Source organism: Coptis chinensis, chromosome 3, assembly GCF_015680905.1.
Source record: "Coptis chinensis isolate HL-2020 chromosome 3, ASM1568090v1, whole genome shotgun sequence".
NCBI lineage: Eukaryota > Viridiplantae > Streptophyta > Magnoliopsida > Ranunculales > Ranunculaceae > Coptis > Coptis chinensis.
The window spans coordinates 5,125,385-5,138,742 of NC_141458.1; the positions used below are offsets into that span (position 1 = coordinate 5,125,385).

General features: G+C 35.1%; 1 protein-coding gene across 1 annotated transcript; it reads right to left on the reverse strand.

Annotated features, from left to right (window-relative positions):
• Positions 1-730: 730 nt before the first annotated feature.
• Positions 731-2,535, reverse strand: LOC147507474 (D-isomer specific 2-hydroxyacid dehydrogenase family protein). The gene is made up of 2 exons (XM_086600175.1): positions 2,032-2,535; positions 731-1,396 (listed from the first exon to the last, which is right to left on the reverse strand). The coding sequence occupies exons 1-2, from the start codon at positions 2,455-2,457 to the stop codon at positions 878-880; spliced, it is 945 nt and encodes a 314-aa protein (XP_086456301.1). The 5' UTR covers positions 2,458-2,535; the 3' UTR covers positions 731-877.
• Between the last annotated feature and the right edge of the window lie 10,823 nt (positions 2,536-13,358).

Here is a 13,358-nt window from a genome sequence, read left to right on the forward strand (position 1 = left end):
TCTCTTTTGCATTCAATTCATTCTACACTTTACATCCATTCCTATGGCCACATAGAGAAGGGGCACGACAGTGGGGTGCCGTGAAAACCCAACGTCCACTGGCAACCTATTGGAGCGATGTACCTTTTTTGTTGATGTTACTAGATAGACATGGCAGGGAGGTACCGCTACATGCATGTGTTTCTTCATTGCAGGTACATTCTCTTTACCAGATGCCTTATTTAGGAGTTAGGACATAACGAAATGAAAAGAAAACTGAGCAACCCCTTTTAAAGAGGCGCCCTAGTGGAACAATCCACTGAATCCAGGCATAACACGACATTGCATCCATTAACAAACTCCGACCAAATTAATCTATTCATGCCACCTACAGAGTCACTTCAAAAGAATTTCCCTTGAATTGAACCACACCGTCTACACATCAATAATGGCACTTAGTCATGCCCACTTGATAATCTACAAAACAATTTCTTAAAGTAACAACTCTAAGAAACGTACTTGGTAACAAAATTCTAAAATCTTAATTGCAGTATAGAAGTCCATGAAAGCCTGAAAGGGGACCAAGTCAATTGTTGAGACTCGCATCTGTCAGATCATTTCATAAGCAGTAGCCATCAAAGGTTGGTGACCCTCAAAGGTGGACGATGATGGGTCAAACAACATGTTAAAAACATTGTCTCCACTCTCCACAAGATTTTGATAAAAAAAACAAAGAACTCAGTGATGCATGTAAGATGAAAAATAGTTTCATAAATTCTTGTACCAAAGAAACCACAAATTTTTTTTCAACACAATGTCTCCCAGTTTTCAAACAGAAAACAGAATTTATCAAACGAGATTTGTTCTCACTTGACAAGTACACCAATTTCCAAATGAATCAAACCACAGGAGTTAACAGAGGTTTGTTCGAAAAGTACGCCTCCAAGTTTCCAATCACAAGGTCTGCCATCGCATTACGGGTTTCGAATGTACCACTACCTACATGGGGAAGGAGTACAACATTGTCAAGCCCTAATAGTTCTTCTGGTACCTCAGGTTCATTCTCATATACATCCAGCCCAGCACCACCTAATCGCCCTTCAACCAGTGCAGACACAAGCTCAGGCTCATCTATGTGCGGACCACGTCCGATGTTGATGACCACTCCTTTAGGCCCAAGGGCATCAATGACTTGGCGGTTGACAATGTGTCGGGTTTCTTCAGTCAGTGCACAAGCAACTACTAGTATCTGACAGTTGGCTGCTAAGTCTAGGATGTTCGAATAGTACTTGTAATTTGTATTTGGCTTCTCTGATCTGGAGAAGTAGCTTATAGGGCAGTCGAATGCTGCAGCTCTCTCTGCAATTGCTGCGCCAATTCTTCCTAATCCAATAATGCCAACCGATTTTCCCGTGAACTGCAGAAAAGAGAAGGTTGAAAAGATTGAGTTTACTAGCACTTCTAAATGAAGTCTTTTCTTATGAAATGATAACGAATCATTGAAAATTATGCCATGATCTAAAAGAAACAAAGACAGGTATTACTGGTACTGCGACATTAAAAAATATTCAACAATAATCAAGAATTTCAGGCGACATCGATAAACAAGAATCAAGATCATCACTGAAGCAACTAATGATTTATTCTCCTAAAAAAACCTTTTAAGCAATTATATCCATCTTCCTGGTTTCAACATACATTATTGAAAGCTGATACTCTACATTAAGAAAAACCTCACCAACACGCAACACTTTTATACTTCAATAAACGAGTCAAAACTACTCGACTCATACCTACATCCGGGATCATATAAAACAACAAATTAAAGCTGTTCAACTCAACAGATGAACAACTCAAAATGACAACCGATAACTTCTCAAACTACACAAAGGGTATCCTATGTAAATGCTAACAAAATTCAAATCATCATAAAAAGTCAACTCTTAACATATATCAAACCAAACAATCAAATTATAATCTACCCTTTGTAACCAAATCAACAGATTCATCATAAACATCAAGAAATAAACTCAAGGATTGAAATTTTTTCACCTTAGTAGACAGCTTGAAATCACCTTTCTTCCAGAGCCCATTTCTAACATACCGATCAGACTCACAAATCCTTCTCAAAGTAGACAAAATAAGAGCAATTGCCAAATCAGCAACATCATCAGTCAAAACATCAGGTGTATTACTAACTCTAATTCCTTTCTCCTTGCACTTGTTCAAATCAATCTTATCTAGCCCAACACTATAACTCGATACAATTTCGAGTTTGGGTAATGAATCAATCAATTCTGAACTTGCCCCAACTGCTGCATTCCCAACTATAGCTCGGATTGATTGGGAATTTTCTTTCAAGAATTGATCTTTTTGGTCAGTGTGTTTCCAAATTTTGAAGAGTTTGAATTTCTTTTCTAGTTCTTCTTCTAAGTAATTTGACATCGGGCATGTCATCAATACTCCAATTGATTCCATTTTTTATGTTTTTGGAGAAATGCTGTGAATTTTAATGGAGTTTTGATTTTTTTTTTCCCAGTGTTTTTGGAGGAGTTCGTTAAGTTTTTATAGGAAAAAATTATGTGGGCTGGAAATGCTGGATTAGGTATTGTGGGGCCCACTTTTTTGGTTTCCATACGTATCATTTACCATTTTCATCATATCAATTGAGCACATGTATTTAAATTAAAACTATACAAACTATGATTGTAAGCATTGGCCTAAAACCAGTTGCAAGTTGCAACACGGGAAGACTTTGATTGAGGAATCTGTGAAGAAAGTCAGCTTGGGTGGCTTACCACATGATGTGAACGTACATGTGCAAATGAGGATTACTGTTTGGAAGACAAATGTCCAGTTCTTCTAGTTTTTTATTTGGAGATTTTGATGTAAAACTCATAAATTGGCCATTGTTCATGCCTTTGAGAAAGCAACGCAACTGGGGTGGAGACTGATGACTCTCAGCAGCTACAACATTCCACATTGACATGCAATATCTTTTGGAAAGCAAGATCGAGCTGTATGGGATCGAATGCAAGTGTGCAACCATTCATTTTCATTACATGCTACTGGAGGGAGACCAACATTACAGCAGAAAATATGTGCTAGCAATTAGGAGTTTATACAACCATGAACAGAAAGTAATGGTGGGATAGCAGGCCTCCTTTACTTTCTAGAAAAGTAATCCCAGACGAAACCCACCCAGACTTCTGCAATAAGGCATGAGAGTGCTACTCTCTACCAGAAATGTAATTTTTTCACTCTTTTTTCCTCTGCAGCAACGTCCTCTTCCGCTAGTAATACAAATTACACTTCAGCGGAAAAAAAAAGACACAGAGATGAACGAAAAAATGATTTCTTCTTAATAAATCCTATCTGCATCAGTTTTCATGGGTTCAATATATTTTCTTTTAGAGGATCTGAAGATGTATACCATATAGCATCAAGCACGTGACAAACAACTTATTGGAACATTTTGTAGTTTTTAATCCTTTATGTCATACTAATGATACAACATATTTACTATGATTTTTGCTGGTATGTTAAGTTAGATTAAATATTTCAGAAGGTTGGTGTTAAAAACGAACACTGGAGAAGGGAGATCGATCTTCTTTCTAAAGAAAACTATTTATACCAATCTTATTAGAAGATTAAAATAAAAACAAATTCTGCAGTATCAAATAAATAAAAAAAAAAAAAAAAAAACATGAAATTTGCTAGTAAAATTTCTTTCTCAGTCATATCAGAAGAGGCATATTACATTGCAAAACAGTCGGTAAAACAGTATCCACTAGCCGTACAATAAGTTGAATGAGCCTGGACATCAGCGAGCAAAGAGATTCCCTCTTCAGGGTCAGCCCTGGTAACTCGAAAGGTGAAACTAACACCGGATGCAAAATTGTTCCGAAGATTTTTTATAGTGGTCGTACCAAATAACAAACAAAGATTCATTTCCTATTTGAACAACACGTCCAACCTAGAGAGTGAGTGAACATAAGATCATCGACAATGGCAGCTCTATCAGACCAACGAGTTGGTTTGTAAAGAGGCATCAAAATTTGACTCCAAGACTCATTTATCACGTCAAAACAGAATACATACTCATTCCAGGACAAAAGAATTTTATCCCTGTTAGCAACAAGAGCCGGTACGAAAGACACCATAACAATCTTCAGTGGTCTCATGAGGAGGGTCAGGAAGGGCGGAGGATGTGTTTAATTCTGAGTCGAAAACTTCAGCCCATGGTTTTGGATTTAACATCTTGTATCCGAACACGTAGATTTTGCCATGTGTAGCAACTAGTGCAGAGTTGCACCTCTTGGCAAGCAAGTGAGTGTCCTCCTTTTGCCATTCAAAAATATCGTCATTGCTTTTAGTATCAAAAGAGAACACATCTGTAGAACCGTCATAACTATAATCTTCACAACTTCCACTGTGAATACCACCCATCAGGGCATCTCTAATGGGGGGTGTAAACCGTATAGAGTGGAAATTTTACACCCCAAATATAAAAAAACTATTTCCAATAGGGGTGCTAAACCGTAGGTAATAGTGTATTAACTAATAGAGAGGGTAGGGAATTCCCCCTCTCGCTATTAGTTAATAAAAAGCCCGAACGTCACTTAAAATAACGTCTGTTTAACTTAAAAACTCGGACGTCACTTCAACGTTTGCCAGTTTTATTTTTAATTAGGGGACGATTTAAATTAAAGAGGGACGTCACTTGGAGTGACGTCCGAGTTTAAAATCTATTTTTTTTACACTCTTCCATTGGAGAGTATAGAGTGTGGATATTTATGAGCTATACAATACTATACAATTAGAGGTGTAAAATCCTAATGGCACCTACGTGGAGCCTAGGTGGAGGTGTAATTTTACACCCCCCATTGGAGATGCCCTCATAAAGATCTTGGACCCTAGAGCGACAGAAGCACTACATCTACAGATTTCAGGGTAAGGAATTGTGCAGACCGGAGTCAAAAGAGAACTAGTGTATGTAGTTTTGCTGATATTTGTTCTTTTGCAAGGATCGATCCTGTACCAATAAACAGTAGGATCTATGCAACCGTCATCAAAACTGATAAACAATTTCCTCACCTGTTCGGATTCCAAGTTGGAGAAGTGATGCACAGACGAGGATGAGGACAGTTCCCCTGTGCCTTTCTCATCCTCTATCTTTCTCTTTTTCTATACGTGGGAAGTTGAGACTTGGATATGAGGGATTGCAGAAAATTCTTGATTGGTCGGGTTTTCTGTCGTGGAAGAAAAGTGCTCTTGGGGTCGGGAAGCTACTGCACTTGGTTGGTAAGTTTCGAGTTGCCGGCATCATCTTTTTCAACCAATTCTGATGCAAGGCCTTCTTGCTCCTTTCTCTTTAGCTATCTCTTCCATGATTACTTCACGGCACAGATTAAGTCTGGATGCTCAAAAATCTACTGCATACTTTGACAAAACTTGTTCCAAATCTGACAAGACATTTTCCTCGTCTTGCAAATATATCCTAAACCCGATTCCTAGACCCAAATTCCCAAAACCCCTACAAGTGCTATGGGTGTAAAAATACCAAAGGTGTAGAAAATATACAGTTACTAATTCAGGGAAAAACAAAGCACTGAGAGTCCACAAATAAATGCACTGATTTGTGCATAACACTTGAGTGGCTAATTAATACCAAAGGCGGACAACTATGGTGAGTCGGCATACTCCTCCATTGAATTCCTAAGATATATATTACCAATTGGTGTCATGTGTGGTGTGCAAAACTTAATCTAGACACTCAATAAGGAAGCGAGATGTGGAATGGAGTTTTGTTTCTGCTCATCATCCTCAAAATAATTATTATCATTACCACTACCAATACTATATATCCCAAAGACCTTCTAGTGTGCTACTGCTACTAATAATTATTATCATTACCACTACCAATACTATCCCAAAGACCCTTCTAGTGTGCTACTGCTACTAATGACAGAGAAATTATGCTAAGAAAAAAAATTCAGGGTGCTTTCACAGTAACCTAATTTGAAATTCATATGGCAATGTGCTGAAGTAAACGGTACTGAAAAAACACATGGGCATGTCATATAAGGTAAAATTCAACCTCCAACCCTTGTTAGCAATTCGGGATATGGCAAAAATTCGGTACGAGAATAATTTGGTGATTCAAAAAAACGGTACAGTCAAAAATTCGGTCAAAAATTCACAATATGGTAATTATGCGGTGTTTAATTAATACGCGTTTTAAACGTTTAGTTGCAAAAATTTGGAAGTAAAAAATTCGTAATATTATGTTATCACGAAAATTCGGTACGGGAATAATTCGAGAATTATTTGGTGATTCAAAAAAACAGTACGGTCAAAAATTCGGTCAAAAATTCACAATATGGCAATTATGCTGTGTTTAATTAATACGCGTTTTAAACGTTTAGTTGCAAAAATTCAGAAGTCAAAAATTCGTGATATTATGTTAGTAAATATTAATAATAGTTGTCATTTTTTACAACATAACAAACATATCTAAACAATTTAGCTACAAAAACATTGAAACCAATTGAATGGTCCACATAGGTACCTTTATTTATTTGTTCTTGGATTGAAATTACCGTTCAAATTTCAAAATATACACTCTGACATGACAATTTAAATATTGTCCAAAAAATATAAAAGCAAAACTTTTGGATTAATTTATCACTAAAAATGTAAGAGTTGGGGACTTAAAAGTAAGAGTGAAGACATAAAGTACATTAAAAGAAGCACAATCGGTTTTTTTTTTTTAGCCGAATTTTTGAAAATTTTTCCAAAATCCGTATTATACGTTTTAAGACAAAAAATCACAAATTTTTCCGAATTTTTTAAATATTCGGAAGTATTATACGTTTTGCCTTTCAAAAATTCAATTCGCGAATGGCTAACAAGGCCTCCAACAGCTAGTACTTAACAATAAAGATATTCTTGTGCATCATAGTTACTGATTGGGGTGTCGACTATATAATATAATTTCATCAGACATCAATGGGGTATTCCAATATACATACAATTATCAGTAAACTAAACAGATTGAAAGAAGAATACAAACCAAAATAATTAAAAAGTATAAAAATTGAAATATTGTACCTTGAATATACGGGTGCCAACGGGTCGGTTTTGGGTCGGATTTTAGCGGTTTCAGGTTGGGTTTTACTATTTGCGGTTCTATTGGTTTCGGTTCTCAACGGTTTTAGTATAAGAATTATATAACCCAACCCAAAACCATCAAAACCCCCAGTTTTTTATCGGTTTCAGTTCTAATTCAGGTATTTATTATAATTATTAAATAGTTTCAATCATTTAAACACTAAAACTTGTTTTTATTTTTTATTTATTTTTCTTTTCCTACATGATAATATTTTATGTATAATTAGTGATGTATCAACAATCATATTTACATCAATCTATAAACATATATCAATCATGTGATAATTTCAAACTTTGATATAGAAATTAAAATAATCAAATATCTAACTCCAAAAATTTGATTTTTTTTACGTGCATACACATATATTTGTTTCCTTGTATTAACTCGATCGTGTACATGTGCAATTATATATATATTTGTTATCTTGATATATTTTACGTGCATACACATATATATGTTTGTACACGTGTATTAACTCGTATTTTAAATCAAACATGCGAGTACATGCGTCTTACAATTACATCTCATCACTAATTTTTAACATGAACACTACATATTGGTTTATAATAAGTACGTGTACCACAATATATCAAGCATGCATATCATATTTAAATATACACGTGCATAAGTTAATAAATATAAATGTATTAATTAATTCATAATATACACTTTGATATTATTATTAACATCTATGATACACTTGTTTAACGTATTGTTATAAAATATATATTTAACAACGCACATTCATTATTATGCTATATATATTTAATAGATTTTTACATGTAAAAAACATATTTTATATTATAATGTATGAGTTTGATTATCTTAAATGTAATATAATATTAAATTTTATATATCGAAATTATAATAATCGGTTCCGGTTTCGGTTTGAGTACCCACGAGTTTTTTACTATTCGGTTCTACAGTTTCAGTTCTTTATCGGTTCGGTTCTTAATGACCCGTTTTAAATGGGTCTAACTTTTTAATACCCATAACTGGAACATTCGATCAGTTTCGGTTCCGATTTGGTTTCGGATAATCGGGTACTCATTGTCACCCTACTTGAATAGCAGTAAACTTTCAAAAAATAATAATAAAAGATTTATCTCGAGTAGCAGTAAAACTTTGATGTCGAAAAGAGGTAGAATTTAATGTTGCTTAAATTGAGATTTTGGAGGAGAAGTGGAAGTGTTGTTCCACACAAAGTTAGAACTTAGAAGAACTTACTTGCGTGCAAAAAAAAGAACTTAGAAGAACTTTCCTAATCAGTACAGACTTATTCCTAGAGGGTGGTCGCCCGGCCCTCAAAAAAATTAAGCCCTTGGCCCGGCCCATCCCTCATATGAGCATTAGGAGAAATGAAGAAGCGAAGTTTAACAAGTAAAACTACTTTTTTTTTACAACATATGAAATTAACTATAAAAAAGAAATGATTCTAGACTCGAATTGAATTGGAGAACCAAATTTATTTAGAAACTCAATTTTTCTTTTTACGTTCCTTGAGCTCTTTGTAAGTTACGCCTTTTTGTTCTACGCCATCCATCTCCATTGCCCATTTGTGTGGGTAGGTAAATTTCTGATTCAGCCATGATAATGTCATTTTGTTTTTAATCCGGTCATTGTCAGCAACTCAATGCAAAAAATTGCTAACATTATCCCACTAGTTGCTGACAAAATACGCTGAGTTGCAATTTGTGGTCGAATTAGGAACACATTGACATTATCATGGCCGAATCAAGAATTTACCCTTTCCTTAATTAGAAGATATTGTCACGGGAACTTCTTGTATTTTTAGGGTCGATTATACAAGCAAACAATGTGTGTCACATAAGATGAGGATGGAGACGAACATGGTAATTGGTAAACAGCCAGTGCGTAGCAGCGATGATGAGTACACCTTGGCAATATTATTTCTTCGCTATATGTATCTTAAGACGTACATACGTACGTCGTATAAGGGAGAAGTGATTCTCGGTCAATAAGTCAATAGAAGGTTCTGAAGATCCAGCTCAGCATAGTACACATCAGCACAATTAGTTACAACCTGTTTTATTTTATGTGTATTTTAATTTCCTCAATAAATACTCAAGGATTGTAAGAACATAAAATAGTCAATATAATAAAATGTTTTTCCTTCTTCCAAAAATTCAAAATGGTATTTTTAGATCTGATTTTTTTTTTTTTTTAAGATCATTCAACTTTATTCAAGTATCGATTCTAAATTTCATTTTCAATCTTTCATTTTTATTCTCAAAATCAGATCTACTCCAATTAATTCTTTCAATCTCTTTTAGGGTTTCAATCGTCAAACTCTTCAATTAATTCATGGCTCGTACAAATCAAACAAATCAAGTATCAAATCCAAATATTACTTATGCAGCTGTTCTCAATACTCCTCCACCAGTGAATCCCAATTTCAATTCAATGAATCAGGGAAATCTCCCAAATCTGCCAATGGTAGTACCTCCATCCAATACTTCTTATTCTATACAAAACATTTCTAACATGGTTCCTCTTAAATTCAATCGAGAAAATTATTTGATGTGGAAACAAGTATTTCAACCTATTCTTATCACCTTTGATCTAGAAGGTATTATTGATGGTACTGATATATGTCCTTCAAAGTTTATTATTAATTCAGATGGTTCATTATCATCTCGACTCAATCCCGAGTTTATTTCATGGACAAAACAAGATAAAATGTTGCTTATATGGATGAATGCTACCCTATCAGATGAAGTTCTACTGTATGTAGTTGGAATCTCAACTTCAAGACAATTGTGGAACATTCTGGAGAAAAGGTTTTCTTCTATATCTAGGTCTCATGTAATTCAACTCAAATCACAACTTCAAGCTGTTGTCAAAGGGAATTCTACCATAGCTGAATACTTACAAAAGATTAAGAGTATTGTTGATAAATTAGCTACTGCTGGTGTACCTGTTGATGAACCTGATGTCATTTATCATATACTACGAGGCCTACCTGCTGAATTTCATTCATTTAGTACTGCTATTAGAACTCGTTCAGTCAATGATCCAGTTACTCTTGATGAGTTGCATAATTTAATTCTAAGTGAAGAGTTAAATATTGAAGATCAAAGTATGTAGAAACTCACTGTCAACTGATCATGTTTAAGCTTTTGCTGCTTTTCGAGATTCTAATCTTAACTTTGGACAACATCAGTTCAATAGTTCAGGACGAGGTGGTAGCAATAACAATGGCTCAGGCAGAGGTCATAACAATAATGGAAGAGGTTACAATGGCTCTTATAATGGTAATAACTCAAATGGTCAAGGCAGAGGAGACAATACCAATACTGGATTTGGTTATAATGGAAATGGATCTACTGAATATAAGAACAACAATAGTTCTTATCATGCTGGCTCTTCTAACAATTCCAATGGCTCAAGTGGTAACAGCTCTAGACCACAATGTCAAATCTGCAGTAAATATGGTCATGTGGCAATAGATTGTCACAATCGGATGAACCACTCTTTCATGGGCAGAATTCCTCCAAGTAAACTTGCTATGCTCGCAAATCTTAATGATGGTGGTTCCTCTTATAGTGGTTCTAACTATAATGGATCTCAGTACAATGCGTCCTCTTCAAGCTACACTCCAAAGGATTCCTATTGGTATGCAGATACTGGTGCCTCAAACCATCTTACATCTGATCTCTCTAATCTGGGAATTCATTCTGATTACAAGGGCACTGACAAAGTTGTTGTTGGTAATGGCCAAGGTCTGTCAATTCTTCACACTGGTTCTAATTTCTTTAAATCACCTGATTCATTACATACATTTCACATGAAAGACATATTATATGTTCCTCATATCAAACATAATCTTCTTAGTGTACACAAATTTGTCACTGATAATCATTGCCTTCTAATATTTACCCCTAATGCCTTCTATGTAAAGGACATTGTCTCGGGGAAGATGCTTTTCCAAGGCCCAACTGAAGATGGACTATATCCTCTTCATCTTGTCAACAATCTAGTCTCTTCTTCTACTGCATTTCTCTCTACCAAAGCTTCAGCATCAATCTGGCATACAAGATTGGGTCATCCTTCTTCAGCTATTTTTCATAAGTTGTTTAATTCAAAATACATTGATATACAAGGTTGTCATCAATTTTCTTTTTGTAATGACTGTGCTCTAGGCAAGAGTACTAAGTTGTCATTTGGTACTTCTACTTGTAAAACCAATACTCCTTTACAACTTCTTCATATAGATTTGTGGGGACCCTCTCCAGTCTATTCTATTAATGGTTTCAAGTATTATGCTAGTATAGTTGATGATTTCACTAGATATTGTTGGTTTTTTCCTCTATCTTATAAGTCTGAATTTTGTGCCATATTCAAGTCCTTTAAACATTTGATTGAGAATGCTTTGAATCTTTCAATAAAATGTGTTATAACTGATAATGGAGGAGAATTTACTAGCCATATATTTGAGAATTTCTTGTTAAGTCATGGTATCAGTCATCAATTCACTTGTCCTCACACACCTGAACAAAATGGAGTTGTTGAGAGGAAGCATAGACATATTTTGGAAATGGCTAGAACTCTCATATCTCAGTCCTCTCTTCATCCTACCTACTGGGTTGAATTGTTTTCTACATGCGTCTATTTGATTAACAGACTTGCCTCTCCTGTGTTGTCCAATATATCTCCATGGGAGAAATTATTTCATAGACCTCCTGTTTACACGATTCTTAAAGTGTTTGGTTGTCAATGTTATCCTTGGCTAATTAAGGCCATATACATCTAACAAATTGGAAGTCAGGTCTAAACCTTGTGTTTTCATAGGGTATAGTTTGAATCAAAAGGGTTATAAATGTCTAGACATTTCCACTGGAAAAATATATGTCTCTAGACATGTGGTGTTTAATGAGCTTGAATTTCCTTTTCAAAATGTTAGTTCATCTTCAATTCACTCAATCTCCATAAAGGATTTCTTGTTATCAGAATTTTGCAATGACTCTCTTGATGTGCCTTACTCATCTACTTCTGACATAAATCATGTTTCAATATCAACATCACCTCACAAGTCCAATTCTTCTGACATTGTTCCTGCTGCAGCTTCAATTTCATCTCCATCTTCTGAATTAATTACTTCTGCTTCACCTTCTAACTCTTCCAATATCACATCAACTTCAAGAATTCACTCTATGCAAACTAGAGCTCAAAATGGAATTTTCAAACCTAAATCTCTCCTAACAACTAAGCATCCTTTGCCCCAAGCTCTCACTACTACTCTTTCTTCCATGCCAATAACACCTACATGCTTTACTCAAGCTAACAAAGACCCTCATTGGAGAGAAGCCATGGTTAGTGAATTTAATGCTCTATTGAAAACTAAAACATGGATTTTAGTTCTTTTTTTACCTTCAATGAATCTGGTAGATTGCAAGTGGGTCTTTAGACTGAAACAAAAGATAGATGGTGGTATAGACAAATTCAAAGCTAGGCTTGTAGCTAAAGGGTATAATCAAAAACATGGTATGGATTATGATGAAACTTTTGCACCTGTTGCAAAACCTACCACTATACGATTGATTTTATCCTTAGTTGTTCATTTTGGTTGGGATATAAGACAATTAGATGTCTCTAATGCATTCTTGCATGGTCATCTCAAAGAAGAAGTTTACATGAAGCAGCCTCAAGGTTTTACTGATCCTTTAAAACCTACTCATGTTTGTAAACTACTTAAGTCCATCTATGGTCTAAAACGAAGCTCCTCGAGCTTGGTATGAAGAGTTATTTCAAGCCTTAATGTCTATTGGATTCAATACTTCACAAGCTGATCATTCTCTATTCATTAAAAAGGATTCCATTTCCATTACATATGTTTTAGTATATGTGGATGATATTTTGATCACTAGAAGTTCACCTGTTGTCTACATGAATATTATCAAGCAGTTAATCTCTATATTTGCCATGAAAGATTTGGGCACTTTGCATTATTTTTTGGGATTGGAAGTTCAAAGAAAATCATCAAATGGACTGTTCCTATCTCAAACAAAATATGCCTATGATCTGTTGACTAAAGCCAAGATGCAGGATGCTAAACCTTCTTCTACTCCTATGTCTTCAAGTTGTAAGCTCGATAATCATACTGGTGAAGTTTTAATTGATCCTACTGAATTTAGATCACTTGTGGGTGGTCTGCAATATTTAGTATGGACTAGACCTGATATTG

Excerpts from the sequence above, each read along its gene's own strand:
- LOC147507474 (XM_086600175.1), bottom strand. The coding sequence starts at position 2,457 with ATGGAATCAATTGGAGTATTGATGACATGCCCGATGTCAAATTACTTA. Across the intron at positions 1,397-2,031 it reads ATTTCAAGCTGTCTACTAAG|TTCACGGGAAAATCGGTTGG; the intron begins GTGAAAAAATTT and ends TCTTTTCTGCAG.